Source organism: Alligator mississippiensis, chromosome 1, assembly GCF_030867095.1.
Source record: "Alligator mississippiensis isolate rAllMis1 chromosome 1, rAllMis1, whole genome shotgun sequence".
NCBI classification, from domain to species: Eukaryota; Metazoa; Chordata; order Crocodylia; family Alligatoridae; genus Alligator; species Alligator mississippiensis.
In genome coordinates, this window is record NC_081824.1 from 154,973,515 (window position 1) to 154,997,609 (window position 24,095).

Genomic DNA, 24,095 nt, shown 5'->3' on the forward strand with positions numbered 1-24,095 from the left:
TTTTATAATAAGCCATAGAGCTGCTACGTGAAAAAGATGACCATTGTATTATTTGTCCTTTGGGGAACATTCTGTTACAGTCCTCTTTATATACTTTTTCTTTTCTATTTGTGTACATTTATGCTTAAGTGGATTACATAGCCAAAACGTGGGCAAGTGCAACTGCAAGAAGACAAGGAAGAGTAAATATCTTCTCAGGCCATCAGCCAGTTGTGAAACTAAAGTCACAGAAGGCAGCAGACACTGAAACACTCTCCCTTTGGGAAGTGGGCTGGCAATATTCAGCCACCATTGCTCTATTCTCTGTGCTCTGCTGTGCTGTGGTCTTTAGAGGAGCAGATCTCTGCTAGGTCAGAAGTGTGTATGCTCAAGATAGTTTCCCAGCCTTATCTTGTACTCCCTGCTTTTAGTTCAGAAGTTCAGCTTCCATAGCCCAGAGGATCTCAGCAGCTGTGAAGGAAAGGCACTAAATTTGTCCCAAAACATTTTTTTCTTTGTTTAGTTTTGGGTTTTGTTGTTTTCCTTCTTTTTCTTTGTTCATTTTTATCTCTCTCCAGCTAAAAATATTTTTGGCATGTGTGTGTATGATCTGTACAGCATGTAGCTTGTAACAGTTCCATAAAAAAATAATTAGTCTTCTGCCTGAGCCAAAAGGAAATAAGGGACTTCATCATCATTCCCCAATGTACACATGCCATGATAATTGACTAGGGTAAGTCTGTGATTTGGCTCCTAGAAAGTGGCAGTGGCTTGGATGTGTAAGGCCTGTGGTAACATTTCAAAAAAAAGATTGGAAGATTTTCTACCAAAAGAAAAAAGAAAAAAGAAAATTGCATTGCACATTTTAAAAAAATTGATTAATAATTTTATCTTAAATCTGTTTTTTTGTTTGTTTTTTTTAGGCATCGAGCTGTCAATCTTTTTCTTCAAGGTTATGAAAAGTCTTGGATTGAAACAGAAGAACATTACTTTGAAGATAAACTGATAGAAGACTTAGCAGTATGTCTTTGGTTCAGAGAGCTGTGGGACTGTATTATAGCTTATATCTACATGTATTCTTGGACAGACAGGAATTTGTGTAAAAAAAAATTAACATATAAAACCAAAGTATTACTATTGGCCCAGGTCATACAACTCTCAGAAACATCCACAGAAGAGATCTTAAGGAGAGGAAATCTCCAAAAAGATCCCATCATCCTGTCAGGGAGGTATTGTTTAACCTATGCAGTCGAGACTATAGGCCCTGCTCCTAAGCCTGTTGGATTTTAGAGGCCTTTTCTAAAGAGGCCCTGTGTTCTTATCCCCTGCACAATTGTTTCCCTGGCAGATACATATGGGGTCTGAGTGAGGGGCAGCAGCTCAGTCATCACCTGCTTTCCTGAAGGTCTGTCCAGTATATGCTGAAGTCAATGGAAGTTTTTACGTTGTGTGAAAGGTTCCCTCCAGACAAAAAGTAGGGAGACACATTGGTCTGTTCTAACAAAAAAAAAAAATGTTTAAGTTGTTTTAGTAGTTTCGAATTTATGGTATAAGAAGCCTATTTTGAAACAAATAAAGTTTAAAACATACTTTTAAAGAAAAAGGAAAATGATCAGCAAATGCCTCACAGAGATTAATATGAGTAGTCAGGATAATTGGTTTCTATCTGTTTTAAAAACTAATTAATTTTGTTGAAGACAATTTTCTCTAGAGCTATTTTTTATATTTTAAAGCAATGCATTCAATTTTTAAGGTGAAAATAAGATGATTTCCTAATTAGATTACAATTCTTACTCTCTAGGACACCAGTTGTAAGAACAAAAAAAAAAATGTAACAGTGCATTTACCTGTCTACAATAAATATTAGTAAGAAAATTCTCGACAAAAGATTGTTTAAAACAACGAATTTTTAAATCAGCTTTCAATGAATTATTTTAACAAAATTGAATCTCTCTCCTTTTGAATATTGTAGTCTAATGTTAACAGGTCTGAAAAGAATGTCTTAAAATCATTTTTTGATGTTTTAATAGTTTTTAACAATTTTGAAAAAGCCCAAGAATTGTTCATAGAATTATAGAGAAGTAGGGTTGAAAGGGAGCTCCATAGGTCATCTAGTTCACTTCACTACCTGAGGCAGGATTATCTCTATCCAAATGGTCCTGTACAATTTTTTTTACCTCTTAGAAAAACTGCACAGTCAACCTTAATGCAACACCAGACATAACATCCTAACTTGCCACAGGAAAAGCAGGGGACCCATGGTGGCTAACATCATGCTTCTGTAAAAGTTGTTAATATATGTTCAAAAGATCCCAGGAAGAGAGCCATGCCCCCAGCAACAAAGGAAGGCAAAGCTCCCCACAAGTCCATACCAATCTAAGCATGGGATAAACCATGACACATGTAGCAGCAGGAGGGGTGGAGGGGACAAGGAATTCCTTTCCAGCCCCATGCAGCAACAAGGAAAGCCCAGGAATATGGGAAATATCCATAGCAGAACATAGGCATAGCTATACCTAGGTCATCCCCAGTCCTTGTTTTTCCAACCTCTTCTTGAACACCTTCAGTAATGGAGAATCTGCAGCTACCCTGAGTGGTCTATTTCACTGTCTCACTGTTCTAACAATGAAGAAGCTTTCCCTGATATCTAGCCTATACCTACTTTGCTGCAACTTTAAGCAATTGGTCTGCTTCCTATTCTCTGCAGCTGAAGAGAAAAGGTGCTTTCCCTCTTTCTTATGGTAACCCTTCAAGTAGTTGAAGACTGCTATCATGTCCCCTCTTACGTGCCTTTTCCACAAGCTGTACATGCCTAGCTGCTTTAGCTTCTACTTGTATGACTTGCCTTCCAAGACCGTTATCATTCTTGTTGCCTGCTTCTGGATTCTCTCTAATTTCTCCACATCCTTTTTAAAATACGGAGCCCATAATCACACACAATATTTAGATGAGACCTAACCAGTGCTGAATAGAGAGGTATGATTACCACCATGTCTATCCCTTTATGATAAGACATAACTGTAATTCTAATTTGCGTTATCCAGGCATAGTTATTGACATTGTAAGCCTGTAAAATTATTATATTTATCTTCCTGGTTCTGGATAATAGCATGTGTAACTTATTTAACTTGCAGAAATACAAATGGGCTAAATTAAAGTTTCTATGAATAGGCATTGCACCTATATAAAAAGTGAGGTGCCTGCTCCTTCAGGCTAGGTACAGACAGTCAAAAAGCCTGTGGCTGAATCAGTTCAGTCTTCACAGGTTAGTCTAAACTGCAGAGATTAAATTGAAACAAATGAAAAGACATTTACCTTTGATTCAGGAAATGCAGCCACATGCCTGCAGTAGTTCAGGGGAGAAGCTGGGGGTGCTAGAGCATGGCTTTTTGGCTCTGTGTTCAGTACTTCTTCCTGCTGCCCCCAAGGCCACTGGGATTTGCAGCCCAGAATTACAGCAGAAGGACTCTGCAGGGATGCTCATCACTTCTTCCTGCTTCTAGATGCCTCTGAGATTTTGTAGTTCACAGTTGCATCCAGCAGTAAATTTGAGCAGGGGAAGGGGTGTTTAATGTCCCTCCCTGGCCCCAGACCCAAGCTGGGGTTTGGCTGGGGGGACAGTCCCTCTCCCCCACTCTCGCAGACTGGGCCACATCCCCAACCGGGCTTTCCCCCTCCCTCTTGTCAGCCAGCCTTCACTGCTCTTGCTAGGGGCAGGGCCAGCCCTGCTTTTTCAGGAGCAGACAGCACAACCCAGCATAGGGCTGCAAAGCATGCTGGGATGCTGGGAGACTGATTTAACTTGGACCAGGAAGGGGTCTGGGACAGAAGTTTCATAAACTGGTTTGACCCAAGTCAGTTAAGTATGATACTGCATTCAACCAGCTTTATCTTAAATAAGTTCCAGCCATTTTGAAACTAGTTTATGTGCACTGAGCTTCTGTTCTGTTACAGGTTTAAACCAGTTTCTGATCACTTAAAATGGTTTATGTGTAACTTCTGTACTTAACCTAACTGCTTGGATCCAGATTAAATCAGTATGAAGTACTACTGAGGGGACAAGATGGAAGTGAATCAACCATTTGTCTGATCATTCTCCTGGTTCTATTCTACACAACAACCAATCACCAGCAGCCTATGGCCTAAAGAACAGGAATGGCAGCAGGGGATAGCTGGAAGGCAGCAGCAGTTTGGTCACAGACTTTGTACCAACAAGGCCAGGAGATGATAGTGTAGAAGCCAAAATTTGTGTCCTTTGAGTATAGAATTTTCATCTAACCAATCTCAGGCCCTTTATACCATCACAATGGTGAAAATAAACTGATGCAGTATATATAAACCAGAAACTCTCAATTTTTTCCAGTTTCTTCATCCTTAAAACTGTATGAGAGAGAGAACTAAAAACCAAGGGGCTGACTTCATCCATAAACATTTTGGGATCCTTGGAGTGCAAATTATTATTGTTGTTTGTTTTTGCTTTATTTATTGATTCAATACAGGACCCTTTACTAGCTGAGTTTCCTTTTTTTGCTTTAATGTGGTATTTTGGCACTTAGCTTTTTAAAAGAAAAAACAATTTCTGAATTTGTTCTTGTTGCTTTTACATGGCCAAAGCATTACTTTAAGGAATTTCATATCTTTTACTTTTGGGACTGTAACCACATCAGTAGGAATGTACAACATTTGTGTTTGGGTTTTTTCCCCCTGGCTATACAGGAACAGCTTGGATAAGCTAATTTAAAAAGCCTTACAGTTCACATTAATCTACAGAGGGTGTGTCTACATGAGACATTTACTGTGAAGATGACTAATTGGGTCCACAGTAAAGTCTCAGTGTTTACATGTGCGGCCCTATTAGGTCACAGGAAACTAATAAATGCTGCCGTAGGTTAGTCGCTGTAAACGCAAGTACTATCCTGTGGTGGTGTTATTTAGTGCACTGCATCATACATGTAGATACTGATGGGGCTGGCTGGTGCACGAGGCTGCTTCAGTGTAGGGAATGCCTGCCAGCTAGCCAGGTCAGAACAGCCTAAGGTTGGCAGTCTGATGTGTAAATGCAGTGCACAGGAGCAATAAACTCCAGTGCAAATTGTGGCAGTTTATTCAGTCGCATTAATAGCACATGTGGATGCATCCTTAGCAAAGTTTATTAAATGTAGCTACTTCTGGTTTCCAGTCTACTGTATAAAAGGTGTCTTTCCCTGTGTGATTCACATTTATGCAAAGAATCAGAATTTATTTGAGGTCATAAATAGTTTCAGGGGAGGCATAAGACTTTTGTCATCTTTCTGGAGGCATAAGACTTTTGTCATCTTTCTGATTAATTTCTCCACTAATTTGTAAATGTAGGAAATTTTGCTTTCTCTGAAAGGTCACTAGGCAACAACTGTTTCTTTTGAGTAATTTTGAAATATTTTCTTTTTTAGAAGCAGGATCCCATCTATATTCTGTGGGATCTCTGTTTTCCCCTTACTTTCAGGCATTTGAAAATAGGATCATAGTTTATTTTAAAAATAGAAATAATTGTTGTTGCTGAGTCATGATGTGAGTTCTTGCCCTACTGTTAGAAACAGAGGACTATAATTTTATTTAGGAAGTATGTCTCAGGAAATGATGAATGATTAGCTAATTTATTTAATAATAAAGAGCAAGGGAAGAAAAGTATGAAAATACTGGTATGTAATCTAAACTAAACTAGAATATTCACAAAGGAGATATTCTATTCTCCTCCTCATTCCATCATATTGTCAATGCCTTCTTATTGTGATCAAATAATATCTCAATGGCAAAAATAATTATTTATGTGAACAATCATACCTGTCTATTGAAAGTACTTTCTATTTGAATTTAATATAGGTTAACAAGTTGAAAACAAGAGAAATCCATACCTTGTGAGCTACTAGTCCATATTTTGTGTTTGAGATTCTATTCCACCTATTCAGTTTCTAAGTGGATTTTTGCACCTAAGTTGCATTCTATTCCAGCCTATTCAGATGCAGAAAAACCATTAATGGATCTTCCTGTGTAACATGCTACCATCTCACCCTTCAGAGTGAATCAGAAACAAAGCAGTGAGGAGGAGGACCTATCTTTTGCATTAACTGCTTTTAAGGTAGTCAAACAGGTTGGAATACAATCACACTTACGTGCCTAAATCCATTTCTCCATCTAGTGGATGGAATGGAATCCTGAACTGTTCATCCACAGCATAGTTTTGTGAATTCCTGCTTTACAGAAAGAAACTTGCTCTTGGAAATATTATGCTACTAAATAAAAATAAGTTATGCAGATTACTGTAGAGCTCTAAGGGAGATTAAAGCAATTTTAATGTACTTTCAAAGTCCAAACTCTTGGATACTGCCACCCTTAGTTAATTATTGTAAAAGAAAAAAAATCTCTAATTAAAAATGTAGGCAAAAAATAACCAAGCAAATATATTCTCTTTTAAGCACAGAAGAAAATTATGTGGGTCAATGTAGAATCTGAGACATGAAAGAGAAATTCTACATTAAGAAATGCTTGGGCTGATCAGAGAACGCCAGCTACCACTTGTGGCTAGATATACCCCCTCCCATCATAAAACTCTGGGAAAAGCTAACCATTTGAGCAGCAGCTGCATTTGCCCAGCAAAAAATCAGTCAGGAACAGACAGCAACATGGTTAGTTGGACTCCATTAAAGCATGAAACTGTAGCTGCAGGGAACACTAATTTTCTGAAGCACAGACTGTTACATTAATGAAGAACCAGACAAGGCCCAATACATTGTAGTGTGGTATCTAATGGGAGAGAGAAGGTCTTCAGGCCACTACCTCATTTAACATTGAAAACAGTAGTTGTAAAGTATGAGATGGTAGCCCAGTTCTAGAAATCGCTTATATGAGGAACAGGGTACTTTGTATCTTGAATTTTAGGTTTTTGTAATTTGAAAAAAGCCTGCAAAACTAACTTGGTGCTGCCGAATTAGGTTATCAATAACAACTATAAAGGCCATGATCAGTCTGTGACATAAAATAGATGTTACTAATGTTTTGTTAGTTTTGGCACTACAGCAAATTAATTGGAGACATTTCAGCGTATAATTTTGCACATTTTCTTTTTATACCCTACTTGCTTATAATATATACCTCCATAACATTAGATAAACCCTCTCTGCTTATCTTAAAAGCAGAAATACAGAAATACTGATATGCCAGATGTGCAAATCATAATGGTATCTATATGGCATCCTTAAGAGCAGTAATAGGGCACAAAACCCAAGTTATCTATGGCTGGTACAAGAGAAAATGCATTACTAAACATATTTTGAAGTCTTGCGTAATGTTATACAAGACTAGGTCTTGTACTCACTAAAGTGTAGGCAAGCCTATTAGCATAAGTGCTTGACCATCATTAGGATTCTGGTTCAGAACGTAGCATAACTCAGAAAAGGATTTAGCTTTATAAACAGATGAGTTTAAAATGGAGGACATATATGAGATTGGTTAATATAAAACAACTGATATAGCATTAGCAAACACCCAACTGTGCAAATTCACAAATCAGTCTGCAGTGTGACACAACTGCACAGAAGGCAAATGAAGTTTTGGACTGCATCAATGGGAGCATTAAGTAAAAGACATGGGAGGTGATAGTACCTCTTTACTTGGTACTGGGTAGGCTTCATCTAGACCAGTAGTTTCTAACCTTGGTGTCATGACCCATTTGGGGTTGCAACAATAAAAAATGGGGTCGTGCACTCCTGGGGAGAGAGGCAAGGAGAGCATGTGCTCCCCAGATTTATGTGCAGGGTGGTTGTGGGGATGCAGGCTGTCTGCTGCAGGCTTGGGGCTCCCTGCCCTGCTGCCCTCCCCCTGGGGCCTCCACAACAGACTGGTGAGGCTCTTGATGAAGCCTAACCAGCCTTCATGACAAAGCACCCCATGCCTGCCCAGCAGCACTGTGGGGCACAGCTCCATGCTGCCACTACCGCTGCTGCCAGGCAGGCAGGGGGTGCCTCATCATGGTGGCGTGGCTAGTGTAGGGCTCATGGCAGCGGCGCTAAGCCTCCCTGCCCTCCTGTGTTGGGTCCCACCTGCTGGGCCATGGAGGCTGTTGGGGGAGGGCAGCAGGGTGGGGAGTCCCAAGCCTGCAGTGGGCAGCGTGCATCCTCCTGCCCCCACAGGCTCTGCTTCAGCCATGCTGCCCTTGGGGCGGGGGGAAAGCAGGCTCCATGTTCTGCCTTGGCTGCAGCAGCCGCCACCTCCTGTGGATGGTAACCAGGGCCTGGATGCTGCTGGGGGAGGTAGGGGACTATGGGCCCTGGCTCTGGTCCTGTCATCCTGAATCTGGGGCCTCAGCCGGCAGGGCTGGAGTGGGGCAGGGAACTGCGAGTCATGAGTTGGGCAACAGCAAGGCTGGAGTGTGGGAAACTGCGGGTGGGGAGTGAGGGACACTGGCAGGGCCAGGGGACTATGGGTGGGGAGTGAGGGGCACATGGCGGGCTGCGGGTTGTGTGTGAGGGGCCATGCTAAGGAAATGCAGTCATAAATGGGGTCATGCTGAAGAAAAAGTCGGGAAGCACTGATCTAGAGTATTGTGTGCAGTTCCTTCTAGTCCCACTTTTCTAGGATTCTATGAAACTGTATCCTCTTAGATTTTGTAAATCTTCATGGATTGGTTAAAAGCGCAGTCAAGGTTCCATTCAGGCTTTTTCTACCAGCTCTACATGTTGGTGGACTTCAAAACCGTAGTTCTAGGACCAGTTTGGTACTAGCCACTCATACATTCAGAAAGTCCTAATTCTGTATTTGGTTATTCTATATCTAAGACAACTTTGGCAATGTAAGAGAGAGCTTTTATAATCAATAACTACAAGCATTTTCTTATTCGGTTTTAATTTTCTTTCTTCAAGAGACCTGGAGAGGAGCCACCAGAGGAAGAGGAAAGCATTAAAAGAGTCGATCCTCTTCATCAGCTCATCCTACTATTCAGTCGAACAGCCTTAACTGAAAAATGGTAGGGACAGTCTGAGAGGCTGCTAAGTTTTTTTTTCATGTTTTCAAGTGGGTTCTGTTTTTAAAACTGCATCTATTGGCCACAAAGTGTCTTTGATATGCAAAAAGCATGGCTGTGTAAGTTCTTGCAGAATGTACTTGCAGAGTTGTAAAGGGGTCATAACGTACCATATTTCCTTGCATCTGGCACACCCTGGACTATAATGCACACCTTGTTTTTGAAAGAAAGAATGGATTAAAAAACAATTTGCCTTGTAGTAAGTAACTGCATAACAACAACCAGAGCCTGTTCTTTGTTCTGATCCGTTTGAGACCCATGCAGAATTTACTTTTATATTTGCCCATAACACCAGATCCATATTTCTCCATTTACCATATTTCTCACATATAACATGCAGGTGTTTTTTTGGGAAAAATTGTGTTGCATGTGAAAAAACATGATACTTTTAGGTATTTTAAAAAGAGAGTAACACAGTGTTTTCTGCAGACAAACAAATGCAGCTATGAATTCCGGTGGCACATTTATGGATACTATCTGAAAAGGTCCCGTTAGTTATTCAGGACTTACTGCATATCTCTTCTTCAAAAACTGATAGTAACATTCCTAGCTAAAACTGAGAGTTTATCTCAGCTAATTTTATTCTTTAGATTGTTTTAGTCATTTCCTTCTGCCCTGAAAAGACCCTTATGAAATTGTCAAGGGAGAAGAAAAGCCTTTAAAACATTTTTTAAAGGTTCTCAATATAAAAAATTAAGACAAATGACTTAATAACTAAGCAAACTGCATTTGGAATTATACATTTGTCCAGTTATGGGCTTTTTTTTCTGAAAAGTTATTTGAGTTTTTTAATTATTCATGGAACTGCAGCTTTTATATCAGTGATCATAACCTGTTCTCCCACTTTTCCCCTCTGCATCCTTTCCACAGCAAATTGGAAGAAGATTTCCTGTATATGGCTTATGCTGATATTATGGCTAAGGTAACTTTTCCACCAACTTTTTCATTTACCTGTTAATAGAGCATGGGAAAGACTGAGAGTTCTTTTCTGTATCTTAAGCTGGGGCTGTGTTTTATTAGAAAATAAAAAGGAGTAATTGTGTTGTTTTTACATGATTTCAGAGCTGTCATGATGAAGAGGATGATGATGGCGAAGAAGAAGTGAAGAGTTTTGAAGTAAGATTGGAGCTTCCTTTTGTTTCTTGTCTCATATTGGACATTTTTTTCATAGCTTCTAACTGACATTTATGTTTCTTGCTTCATGGCTTACTGCAGCTTATTATGTCTATGAACTGCATGTCAGAAGCTGGATTGGGAAATATAAGTTATCAGAATGACAGTAGAAAAATGCAAAGAAAAGATGTGCTGGTACATCATTTTAAATTAGATTATATATATAGTGTAACACTAAGTCTCTCTTACATTTTTCACCAGCTAACTTCTCAGCCAGTAACAGTTCAGCTGACTTACTATGTTTGCAAATTATTTTCAATATCTGTTAAGAGATAGTTGTCTCATGCAAGATTTCTTGAAATTCATAAGTGTGGATAGAGAAGAAATACTAAAAGAATAATGTTTTCTGCAGTAATGATCAATACAAAAACAGTGAATCAAACTATTTGTTTCATAGTATAAAAAGCAGTATTTATTTAGAAAATGTCAGTGTACTTACACCAAGCACATATTATTACTAGTATAGTTATTTTTTTTGTTCTAAATATGGGAAAATTCAGTCACTACACCAGATTTATTGTAAATTAATATTGACTTCTTACTGATGAATGCTTTATGTGAGGGTATAGATGGTTTTGTGACTTAATGAGAAGAATTAGCTGTTTGGATTTCTTCCTAGTTCTGTCATGGATTTCCTGTGGGATCTTAGATTTTCTTTTCCAGTCAGGGAAATGGGAATAATAATAGTTCCTTAATTTCTAGGGATGTTGTAAGATTAAATTCATTAACTTTTGTAAAAGAATATTCAGATCCTTAGTCAGAAGCATCATACTACAAAATTAATGTATGGCTACTACTTTTATATATTATCCTCACTAAAACAACAAGACACAGAATGTTTTTATTATCCTTTCATTGATATGTCAGGAAGTGAATACATTTGAATCTTGAAAATGGTGCAGAGTCTTTGAATTTGCAGTGAATGCTTTTAACCAGTTTGTCCACTTTTAACATATCAGACAGGTTATAGTCTATATGATACAATGATGACTTTTTTAAGGCTACTGCCCTATCCCATTTGGCTGTGCCTAAGAATTAGAAGAGCTTTACTAATGAATCCTAGTCCAGCTAACTTGTCAGATATTTGACTTACAAGGCTATAAGTCTCAAACTTGCACAGATAAAGCATCTGAATTTAAATTCCAGGCCTGAGTGATTAGATTTGGTTTGGGCTATGTGATTTCATTGGCTAAGCAAGGAGTATAAATGACTGTGTTTTGCTAAACTTTTGCTATTGTGCTCACATATAATGGTTGTATGTATGGCTCCACTGCATAGAAACTTTAAAAAAGAGAATGTGGGACTCAATGAAGGGGATTTGCAGGAAAAATATATTAACATTAATTTATTATGCCACATTAGTATCTAAATTATTACTTATTATCTCTTTACTGATTCTGTGGATTTAAGCTATCCTGAGAGAGAGGATCTTACCTTCTTTGGATTTTTTTTTTTTATCCATAGCTGTTAAGATTATTTCTTAAAAGATGTACCAATTATTTAAACAAAGTTCTGTGTATCCATTTGATCAATCAGTTATCTGCTATATATATTTTGGACACCTTTGCTTATTGCTGTTTCACTTCTTGTCCTCACCCTTCTTTAAGGTCACAGGATCCCAACGCAGCAAGGTAAAAATAAATGTGTGTGTATTTGTCCGGGTCTAATTTTATGCATTTTAGACCCAACATCTTGGATAATCTTATCTAAAGGGTCCTGAAATTATTTTGCAATGTTTTCAGCTCTAGCCTGACTTATCTTCACAAAATCTCTCATCTGAATAAAGTCTTCTTTAAACTCCAAGTTTAATTGTTCAAAATATGTCAAACTATGTTTTGTTTTTCCTTTCTAGGAAAAATGCAGTAAACTTTGACTATTTTAAATCAACTTAATTTCTTATCAGTGGTACTTTTTTAACAGTGATTGGTGACTTCATCCCTGGACATGTCTGTGTATCCAGTTTTCAGATACTAGGCAATTTATTTATGTAGTTGAAATTGTTCTTTCATGGAGTGGAAGGAAATACAGACACATTTTTCCTTCTTCAATGTACTGCAACTTTGCCATACTTTCAGCCAAGGAACCTGATGCTGTGTCAGCCCACAGAGTCATTGCCAGTGTTTAACCCAGCATAATATCATGGATTTGTCAATTTTTGTATGATTTCAATTCCTACAAACTAGATTAGCATTCTTTCCAAACTTCTTCACTAAATGCAATCTAAATCTAGAATTGTAGACTAAGTGATGTTGGTGAATTGATTAAAAATAGTTTTATCAACTTTGGTGAAAATAGTTTGTCATAATCTTAAACCTTAATTATGGGGGCACTGGGTGTCTTAGTTAAGGTTTCATTCTAACACAGGCGTAAATTAGGGCATTTGTTTCAGTTTTTCTCTAACAGTTTGTGGCCAGTTGGTCTGAAATTTCAGTTTTTGGCCTGTTGAATTTCTTACATGGTCTTTGGTTTGTCATCATGTATTTTTAAAAGGAAGCCTTTGAAGTTGAACTCCAGCTCAAGTTTTTCTTACAGGTTTTGAATTCCTTGTTAACTGATATCCCTTAAGAATGTTATCTAGCTATGCAAAACTTGCTGAAAAATAGACCTTTTATATAAGAGGTATTTTGGGTTTAGGGACTTCTTTTAAGACTAGTGTTCTCATGACAGGTGCAAGCATGTGCTGTGCATGCAGTCAGGATTGATGTACACTGGGCTCACACAAACATGCTTGGCTGATTGCGGCTCGGCATGCACAACTGTAATTGTTCATTGTGCTCCAGGCAACCTATACATTAACACACACACACACACACACACACACGTCCAACCACTTATCCTGGCATGGGATACATTTGTTTCTGTTAGATTTTATCTGGAAAAGGTATTTATGAAGCTGCTGACAGATAAAATATGCTTTGTGATGAGCTGAAATACCAACAGAGCGTTATAAAAGTTTATGAAAAGGGACCTACCTACATCATGGTGAGACAATGGGTTTTTTGCAGCCTGCCTGCTGTGCACAGATCTAATTTCACAGGCATTTTGCTGCAGCCCCGAGCCTTGTCAATTTGCAGAGGGGCTTTTCACTGCTGATTGGTGGAGAGTGCATTCATTCAATCTACATCACTACTGTTCTATTTGCCTGATCCCTCACCACTGATTGGCAGAGGGCATCTTCACTCAGTCCACCTCATTACTGCTTTTTTTTTGGCTGATTTTGTGGAAAATTGTGGCCAATGCCAGATATCCTAGTGATCACAAACAATGCTATTTTCCATTGTTTCTGTGAAATCTAAAACTGTGATTTAGGTAGGTCCCTACCTATGAAATTAATAGACAAAAACAGTGTTTAGAAGCAGTTCCCTCTTTTCCTGAACAGGGACCGGGATAACCCACCTACCAGAGGTAGAGACAATCTTGAGGATAGCTCTATCAAGCCTTCAGTCAGTGCAGATGTAGTTAGGGATCTTCTGGAAGGGCTAGACATTTTTAAATCTGCAGGTCCAGATGCCCTCCACCCAAGGGTGTTGAGGGAACTGGCAGGGGTCATCGCACAGCCTTTGGCCCAGCTGTTTGAACATTCATGGTCATCTGGCCAGGTGTCGGGGGAATGGAAACTGGCTAATGTGGTCCCTATTTTTAAGAAGGGGAGGAAGGAGGACCCAAGTAATTATAGGCCTGTAACCCTCACCTTGGTGCTCGGGAAGCTCTTGGAGAGGATCATCAAGGAGCATATCTGTGGGGGGCCTGCAGGGGAGATCATGCTCAGGGGCAATCAGCATGGGTTCATCAAAGGCAGGTCCTGCCTGACCAACCTGATTGCCTTTTATGACCAGGTAACTAAATCCTTGGATGATGGTGTCGCTGAGGACATAGTCTTTCTAGACTTTAAGAAGGCCTTTGACACTGTCTCTCATCCCATCCTCATCAATAAATTAAGTGACTGTGGTATTGATGCCTGCACAGTTGGATGGGTAAAAAATTGGCTGATGGGGCACACCCAGAGAGTAGTGGTGGACGGGATGTACTCAACCTGGCGAGATGTGAGCAGTGGGGTCCCCCAGGGCTCGGTTCTTAGGCCCGCACTGTTTAACATCTTCATCAGTGACTTGGACGAGGAGGTGGAAAGCACGCTGTCCTAGTTTGCTGATGACACTAAGATGTGGGGTGAGGTGGACACGCTTGAAGGGAGAGAGAGGCTGCAACTAGATTTAGACAGACTACAAAAGTGGGCAGACGAGAATAGGATGGGGTTCAATGTAGACAAATGCAGGGTGCTGCACCTTGGGAGAAGGAATTCACAGCATACATACAGTCTGGGGAGTTCCCTTCTTGAAAGCACAGAGGCGGAAAGGGATCTAGGAGTCATTACTGACTCCAAGATGAACATGAGCCGCCAATGCCAGACCGCAGCCAGCAAGGCCAGCCATACCTTGTCATGCATCCAAAGGTGCATCTCAAGCCAGTCCAGAGAGGTGATACTCCCCCTCTATGCGATTTTGGTCAGGCCGCATTTGGAGTACTGTGTCCAGTACTGGGCGCCGCACTTCAAAAGGGATGTGGCCAGCCTGGAGAGGGTTCAGAGGAGGGCCACCCGCTTGGTGAGAGGGCAGCAGGACAGGCCCTATGAGGAGAGACTGAGGGACCTGAACCTGTTCAGCCTCAGCAAGAGGAGGCTGAGGGGGGACCTGGTGGCTGCCTACAAACTCATCAGGGGACATCAACAGCAAGTAGGCAGAGCCCTTTTCTCCCCAGCACCATGTGGGGTGACAAGGAACAATGGTCATAAGCTGATGGAGAATAGGTTTAGGTTGGAGATCAGAAGGCAATATTTTACAGTTAGGGTGGCTAAAATCTGGAACCAACTTCCCAGGGAGGTGGTCCTCGCCCCTACCTTGGGCATATTCAAGAGGAGGTTGGACGATCACCTGCCTGGGGTCTTGTGAACCCAGCATTAATTTCTGCTTGTGGCAGGGGGTCAGGCTAGATGATCTGTTCAGGTCCCTCCTGACCCTAGCTACTATGATACTATGGTAGTTGATTTCTTCAAAATTAGAAACTAATAATTAAATTCATAGCATAGGATCCACATTGCTAGAAATCATCCAGAACAATGTCCTGTGGTCACAACATAAAGAGAGCGACCATACACTGTGTCCTTCAGACACGTTTCTCTTAAGAATAATGAGAAGAGCAGGTTCCAGGTTCAAGTAATTTCAGATAATTGTGTTGTTTCTTGGAGAAGAACTGAAAAGTCAAACTAGTCTTTAAAGGTATTTTTTCATTGGCCTTCACCAGTCATCAGGAACATGGAACCATCTCTAAAATTCTCTCGCCAGAACTTCCAGGTCTTCTTTGGAAAAGACCAGTTGAAAGTCAGCTTTAGAGGATAACTTAACAGAATAAGTTATTAGGGTGTTCCTTCAGTTTTGGGGTTGCTCTTAAGGGCAGGGGGACATATTACAAACTTGGATTAACACACAATCTGAGGGGGAAAAAAAGGATTCCCATTCCTAACATGGAACCGCCCTCCTTTTATGCAAAATAAACTAAACCAACCAACCAAAAACAAATTGCCCCCCTGACAAATCCTAAAGAGATCCATGTTTAAATGAATAGTAGTTACTATGACATTTCCAAAGCGACCCCTAAAATTTAACCTGGATCTATCCAAGCATAAAACATGTATATTTGCATTCACAGACTGGGTGGTTATATGCATAGTTACCCAGCTTGCATACACAAAGATTGCCTTCTGCCCCGGCATGATCTAGCAAGGGGGATGGGAAGCCAGCCCAGCTGGACTGACTTTCCATCCCCAGCCTATGGTTGAAATGTTTCAACCAGCCTCTTTTTGTTTTGAGGCTATTTTGATGGTCTTTGTTTCATTCTGATGTTGCTGTTTCTACCTCAAAATTGGTCAAAACAGTGTCAGAACGAAACAGCTGGTGAAATTTTGCACAACCCTATTTATTTTCCTGATAAAACCTTTACCTCTAGCAGTTAAAAGATACAAAATGCTTACTGTTTTATCCTCAAATTTCTATTTTATTCAAATCACTTTGGTTCAGTAATTTGTTCAACTGTTTCTTGCAAATTCTGGATACAGCACAGCAGTGTGTTCCTATGAGAAACAGTATCAAGGTACATGAGGACTATGTTGTCATGATTTGTCACAGATATGACAAATTTCAAATAATATATTTGCCTGCTTTTTATTATGCTTTGATTACCAGTGAAGTATTAAATATTTAAATCATTGACTGTTTAATTTTGGCATGAGTGGGCAACTATTGATATTAATGGGACAGTTTATAATTCAGAGCTATGGTTTCATGCTTTCTTCATATACAAACACTCACAGTTGCATTGGTTATGCACCGGTTACTTTCTGAAGGATTTTTTCACAATCTTAATAGCTCGAAGCTATTTTTATAAAGTGAAAATTACTAGTCTGGAAAACAGTTAAGAGGTTTGCCCAAAGTCAGCTGTCAGAGGGTCCAGTTAGTGCCCATAGTGCACCTCTTAGGGTTAGTATTCACACAAAAACACTTTTGGCATCTTCCCTTGCTTTTGTCTTTCCTGATCAGGTGTCAGTCCTTTTGGATCCATAGTAACACAACATTCAAACCCCAAACTGAAAAGTCTACTGGACTAGATGTGCACAGCCTATGGCCTTCTTCAAACTGGAGCTGGAGTGTCATCAATTTTTTGGCCTTTTACTTTCAGAGTGTGTACTCTGGCAGAGTTGGCACAGAACAGGAGCAAAGGGAACCCATACTCATCTTCTTCTCTTGGTCCAGCCAAGGAGCCCAATGTTAAATGGGTTAGGGTCATTCCTAAGGCTCTATCACTGCTTCCCTGGGCTACTTCCTATCTTCTGTGTTTATCAGCATCTCTTACCACCCAATGATGTATACAGGTACTCCTAGTACTAGCCGCAGAGCATCTTTAAAGCAACCCCACCCTCACCATCTGCTATACTGTAGTCTGGGATGCAGTCTTTTTCTCCCAACTATTTCTAAGTGGCTTGTTGGTAACAACTGGGGAAGTACTTAACCCACTCCACCTTTATTTCTTTTTTGGACTGTTAGTGTATAGGGACTATTTCTCCTATTATGGCCATAGTTTCTGAAATTCTCACATTTGGATCCATATATCATATAATGTCGCCATACAAGTCAAGGGGATATGTGCTGAAAACATTTAGCACAGTGTAGTTCCAACTGGCATCAGGTGTGGAGCTCCCACATGTGGGATACCCCAGAATGCAAATTTTATTTGTTATTATACCTGCTTTGATTTGTCCTTATCTGCCAAATGGGACTTCAGTAATGAAGCACTTAAATGTGTGCTCTTTTTTAAATTTTTGCTAGATTGGAATAAATAGTTTGCATAAGTGCTTTGTTAACTTGAAGCCTGAGAGTTTACATACAGACCTCACCTGAAAAACATTATCTTTTGAAAGAAGGGTATCCAGTAGTGAGGTTAAAGACACTTTTGTATTTCACTGGATATGGAAAAAGGGAAAATATAAATTATATAGCCACATGATCATCTGTTTGTGAGTAGGTGGCATTACCACCATGGAGCAAATAAAGTTTGCAGACTCTATAGGATGACACTCATCAAAATCTTGGGGCTTAAGTTTATTAACAGAAAAAACAATATTACAACAATTTCCATCTGAAGAATCTGAACCCAGATTTAGCTGTCCCTACCATCTGACCCACACAATAGAACCCAGCTGCTCAGTGAGAACAGTTGATATGCCCTTGAGGAAAATGTAAAACATCAACTTTGTAACTTGTTCCAAGCATTTTCTATTCTGGATCAAATTATATTCGGTGAAAGAAATGTTGAAATCTTACCCTAAAATTTCTATGTAAATCTTAGAGCCAAATCCTTAGAGCAATAGTGGATAATATGCATATTACTGCTTTCTCTTCCATGCAGTAGCACCTCTGAGCTGTCTCCCATAAACTTAATGTAGTAGGGGCATGGAATGGCCCTTTTTGCCTCTACCCTGATAACAGCTCCCAATTCCTGTATGGTTTTGCTACCACAGAAGAACCAAGTTGTTCACTGTTTTTAGTTGGACCCTGAACACTCACGGAGAAGAGGAAAAAATTGTCCCTCAGGGAGACAAACAAGTATGATATATAACCAAGTGATTTGTTTTGTAACTTCCTTATTGTTTCCTGGTTATTTGTAATGCAATAATTCCATAATTATCTTGTGAACAGATTGCTTCTCCCTGAGTTGTTTTTTTTTTTAACCTTACCATGGAAGAAAAAGATTAAGCTAACCATTCCATATCCATTCAGATTGGAATCTGCTAAATTGGTCCTCAGCTTGAGGTACATCAGTTTAAGTATGTTTAATTACTTTATTAACAAAGTATTAAAAACATAATTTCCAACTTTTTCAAAGATATCTTCATTCCTTTCAAGTCTAAACAAAAAAAAAGATTAATTTAGAATAATATACTGTATAGCAAGTTCTTTGGGGGAATCGATCTTTTCAACATTTTAGGAAAACAATATTGGAAACTGTGAAGATGTCTTTTAGAAATACTTGGTAGAGTGTTCTTTCTGTTTAGAAAATGTTTGCAATAAAATTCATCAATCTAAGAATAAGTATTTTCATCAAAATTATTATTTCAACAATACAAATATATAGAAGCAGGCAACATGAAACAAAACAGCATCAATTCAAATTGATGGAGATGAAGTTAACAATTGCAGGGCAACGTTAATATCAAGATAAAAGTAATAAAGATGCAGCCTACAGAGAGACATGACAGGAAGAAAAAAAGACAAAATTAGATATATGGTGACAGACTTAACTCAATATGCCTTTGTCCTGTGTAGTTTTAGCATGGCTTTAATGCTTTGAGAATATAGAATAGTATTTTCTTTGGTTTTAAGTCTTTTCTGTTAGATATCTATACTTACCCTGTTTATTCATAATATAGATGAAGCAACATGCAGCATTAAAGGACTTTTTTTTCAGTGCAATTATTTTAAAAGGTAGGGAATGGAGAAGCTGAGATTGATTTACATGATTGTAACTCTGCTTCCTCTGAATTCCTATGCTAGGAAAGGAAGACTTTTTTCCCCTCTCCAATTTTTCTTTTTCCTAAATACCCATGGAGTTAGTTGTAGTTTTTTCTTTTTTCCCATAGCTACTTGTAACTAGTACAGATTAGGTTCCACAAAAGCAATCAAGGGACAACAGATAAAAGTATTCATTGTAGCTAAAATACCTTTATTAGCCACATCTTATTTCATCATCATCATGTGTTTAGTGTCAGAAATGTGCTAAAAAGAGTATAAAGGAAGACATGCTTATGACTTAAAAGCTTTCTTCTCAATTTTAGTAACTTAGCATTTTTTTTTCCTGTACATATATACCACTCTCATTTCCAGCCACACACATGCATATGCTTATTCATGATATTTGCACTGCTAACAGTTTATGGGCGTATTGTGCCTAATATCTCACCCCGTTTCCATTCTGTATATTGCATCATACAATTTCATAGATTTCATAGACATTAGGGCTGGAAGGGACCTCGGAAGATCATCGAGTCCAGCCCCCTGCCCAAAGGGCAGGAAGTCAGCTGGGGTCATAGGATCCCAGCAAGATAAGCATCCAGTTTGCTCTTGAAGGTGTTCAATGTAGGCGCTTGAACCACCTCCAGTGGCAGGCTGCTCCAGACCTTGGGGGCTTAGACAGTAAAGATATTCTTCCTTATGTCCAGCCTGAAACGGTCTTGTAGTAGTTTATGACCATTTGACCTAGTCATCATCCCTTGGGGCGCTCTGGTGAACAAACGTTCCCCCAGATACTGGTGGTCACCCCTGATAAACTTATAGGTGGCCATCAGATCACTCCTGAGCCTGCGCTTTTGCAGGCTAAAGAGCCCCAGGGCTCTCAGCCTGTCATCGTAGGGTCTGCTTCCCTGACCTCTGATCATGCACGTGGCTCTTCTCTGGACTCTCTCAAGCTTCTCCACATCCTTTTTGAATTGTGGAGCCCAAAACTGGACGCAGTACTCCAGATGAAGAATGTCATATGCCTGTACATATGAATATGCTAGCTAATTTGCTCTATACAGTAGAATCCCTGTTATCTGGCATCCTACAAACCAGAATACTCTATTAGCTGGAATTTCTGGCTGGGACAGGAGAGTGCAAGTGGAAAGTTCCACACACAGTGGCTGCTGCTGCCACCCACCACCCTGTGCTGCTTCAGATAACTGGAATTTTGACCTAACCAGCACCTGGTATTCCCCACTCATGCCGGATAACAGGGATTTTACTATAATAAACTATTTGTAATTGCTTACTTTTTAATGACTATCATTTTGCAACCCGGCGAATCAGCATTATCAGCACTGGTAAGTGTAATCAGAGAAAGCTCTGCAAGCAAAAGAGGAAGTCCTGCTTTTTATATTACTAGAAATACTTTTCTGATGATCTTTTTCAAGATAAATTAGTTATACTTTAATGATATATGTGTCTGTATCTGAAAACCCGATAGCAGTATCAAATTATACTTTTTAATCTGTTCTTTTAAAAAAATCCTCTTGCTTTATGATATTCTGTATTGTGCTAACAGGACTCCAGTCTAGAAAAGATGCATCAACTCAGCTAGATGTCACTACTCAGTAATGTACTTTTCACTAGGTAAAACCTGGATATGGTAGAATTAAGCTGTTAACTGAAACAGAATTATGATTATGAGACTGCAGTGGCCAAATTATTTTTTCAAGTAGAATAGAAAAGTTTATTTTATAAAATAAATTCCCTCCCCAGAACAGTTCTATGCCTAATTTGTATGTCTTGGTTCATTTCCTTTCCCAGTGTACTTTTCTTTAGAGTTGATGCATTTCTAGATGGTTGTTTTGGGAATAGAAATCATTGCACTCTACAGAACAAATTATCTTAAAGTAAATGTAAACAGTTACCCACAAATTTTGCATTAGGGACCTGCAGGTTTTTATGTATGCAAAGCATTCAGTGACATATATTGTGTAGGGGCATGTAGTACCATTTGTTCTCTACATTTGTGTCTAATATACAATCTGGGAGAGAGAAGCATAGCTCCTTTAGTGCTGCAGCACAGGGAATAAAGTAGAACCTAGATAATTTGAGGATAGATTAAAGGAGAAATGATCATTTCATAATAGGTTTGAAGTTAATGTCACTGTTTTGTTTGATTCTGTTTGCCTTCTCTTGGACTAGGTACAGATATTGATTCTACCTCTGGCTTTTCAAATCTAAGTTACGTGGTTTTCTGTCAGTGGCGTCGTTTAGATCGGTAGTGAACAGAACACATTCACCCTTTGGGAGGGGGTGTATGCAAATCTTAGCCAGGCTTCTGCCATTTTTTAATCAGTCTGTGCGCCAGACTTACATTCTGTTACAGGTATAGACCAGTTTCCAATCACTTATATTGGTAAAAGTGTAATGTGTGTACCTGGCCATAGTTTAGTCTCTCTAAACTTCCATCTCATTATTTGGTCTTTCAAATTGTGGTCATAATTTCTTCTAAAAATGAAATAGAACATTCTGTTTGTTTGTTTTTGTTTGTTTGTAGAAGATTGTTGCCTAGCTCCTGCTCTTATAAAAACACACCTGGTTGGTCTTCTCTGGGTATTTGACCCATGCCCTCTGGCTCTAAGAGCATGAACCTTCACTTCTTGAGCTACAGGTCTAAGCTAAATGGCAGAAGGAGACTCAAGCCTCTCAATGGTATAGCAGCTATGGGGTGCTACTAGAGAAAATAACCAAGAGCCATGTTTTGTAAGTGTGGATTATATTACATGATAAGACAATTCGGAACTCCATCTTATCGGGTCTCAGATTTTTTTGCCAAAAATTTTTTCATCATCAAATATTCTCTTCAGTCATTTTCTAGCAACTCTTTTTATAAAGACTTCACCTGGCAGCCAGAGAACTGTGGAAGAATAAAGTGTACATAAGCTATGCATAAATACATCTTTTATATCTTTTGTTGAAATCATCCGGTTACCCTATTTTTGAAAATGTGTCTCATTCATCTTAAGACAATAGGACTGTTAGGACAATAGGACTGTTTCCATTGATGATAACTTGAAAGAAGACTACTGAAAATGAAATTGTTGATCAACTTTTGTATTGTATTCTTCAGTTGGTTGTAAACTTCAGTCATGTATGTGATCCAAGGAAGAGCATATTGAGAATAATATTATCTGAAAACAGAATCCTTACCTTTTACTCTGTATGTGCTGATTCCTTGATGATTAACTGGATGCCTGAGTAACAAACACTAAAATGACCAAAAGCACGAATAAGGGAGAAGGTAAAGCAAAAATCTTTTTCATAGTAAAGGTAGTTTCCTTTTCTTTTATAATTCAGTCAAACAACTTAGGGCCTAGAACTTGTCCTCCTAGGCTAGGGGCAGACATTCAAAAAGCCTGAGCCTGAATTGATTCAATTTTTGCAGGTTAGTTTAACCTAGCTAGGCTGAACTGGTTTGTAGCCAGACAGACATTCTCTGTGGACTGAGGAAATTCAGGCACGTGCCTGCAGTGGCTCAGGCTAGAAGCCGGGGGGCACTAGAGCAACCCTCCCTTCCTTCCACAGTGCTGAGCTGAGCGGGCTGTGACCAGGCTCCAGCAGGATGTTCTGATTAGGGAGGTCTGACTGCACCATCCCAGGCTTTTTCCCATTGGCTGCTCAAGGGGCAGGAGTGTTACCAGACCCAAGCCCCCTGCTAGCACTCTGAGGCAAACAGGGTGTGCAGTGCATGCATCTGTTGATGGTACGGAGCTTTTCAACCTCCCTCCCTGCTTCTTTATACAGTCTGCAGCAAACAGACAGGGGAACAAGCCAGCAGGGGCTGATAACAAGGTTTATCACCTCATCAGCAAAACAATAGCCTCTCTCCATTAGTTCAAACTCTTCTTAAACAGCTTACCAGCTGGCCTGTTGATTAACTCCAAAAGCCATAATCCATCTTTATTCTGTCTACCTGTCCCAGTGAAAATGGAGATGCTCACACACAGACACCTTTTGGCTTTAGCTAGTATACCACATGCCTATGGCGGGAGATAGGAGGTGGGGGTAGGTTTCCTCCTTGTCCAGCTAGCAGTGGGGGGAAGCCCTGCTGTACCTGCAGTCTCTGACAGAGCTATACTGAGGGAGCAGAGGGGAGAGGCAAGCCCTGCTGTGAAGCAGAGAGCCCTGCCCAGCCCAGAGAGTATGCCAGGATGCTGGGGGATTCTGGCTTATCTTAAACCAGCAAGGGGTCTGGGACAGACATTGATTGCCTAAACCGTTTTGAGCCATATCAGTTATGTCTTGATACTACATTCAACTAGGTTCATCTCAAACTGGTTTCAGCCATTTTCGAACTGGTTTATGTGCACTGAACATCTGTTCTGTTACAGGTTTAAACCATTTTTTGACCACTTAAACCGGTTTATGTGTAATATGTGTCCCTAGCCCTAAAGACTGCCCTGAATTAAAAACTTATGCAATAATATCAGTTTTTGCTATAGACTAACTGCATCTGCCCCACCCTAATTTGGAAATATATAAGACTACTAAAATGAGTAAATGGAGCAATACTCCATTCTTCCAGGATTGGTGTGACTGAAATTATAATTACTTTCTTATGACATGGAAGTCACTGACCACTGTGCAAAAGCCAAAACTCTTCATGCTATTTTCAAGTGTGTATATATTTCTACAAAAGAAAATATGTGTTTGGATTAACCAAAATCCTAATTTTGCTCATCTCAACCTTTTGACAATTTCTGTTCCATAATGCAAAGAAGCAGCAAATGTACAATGCAAAAGTAACAGCATCAATCTTGGTTATACCCATAGCCAGA

General features: G+C 39.5%; 1 protein-coding gene across 1 annotated transcript in view; it reads left to right on the forward strand.

Moving 5' to 3' along the window:
• The window catches only part of RYR2 (ryanodine receptor 2), an 875,416-nt gene that overhangs the window by 748,343 nt on the left and 102,978 nt on the right, over positions 1-24,095 (forward strand). The window contains exons 75-79 of the mRNA XM_059715710.1: positions 903-999; positions 8,874-8,977; positions 9,905-9,956; positions 10,097-10,150; positions 11,815-11,838. Coding sequence (XP_059571693.1) covers positions 903-999; positions 8,874-8,977; positions 9,905-9,956; positions 10,097-10,150; positions 11,815-11,838 — 331 coding nt within the window. The remainder of the gene's footprint in view (positions 1-902; positions 1,000-8,873; positions 8,978-9,904; positions 9,957-10,096; positions 10,151-11,814; positions 11,839-24,095) is intronic.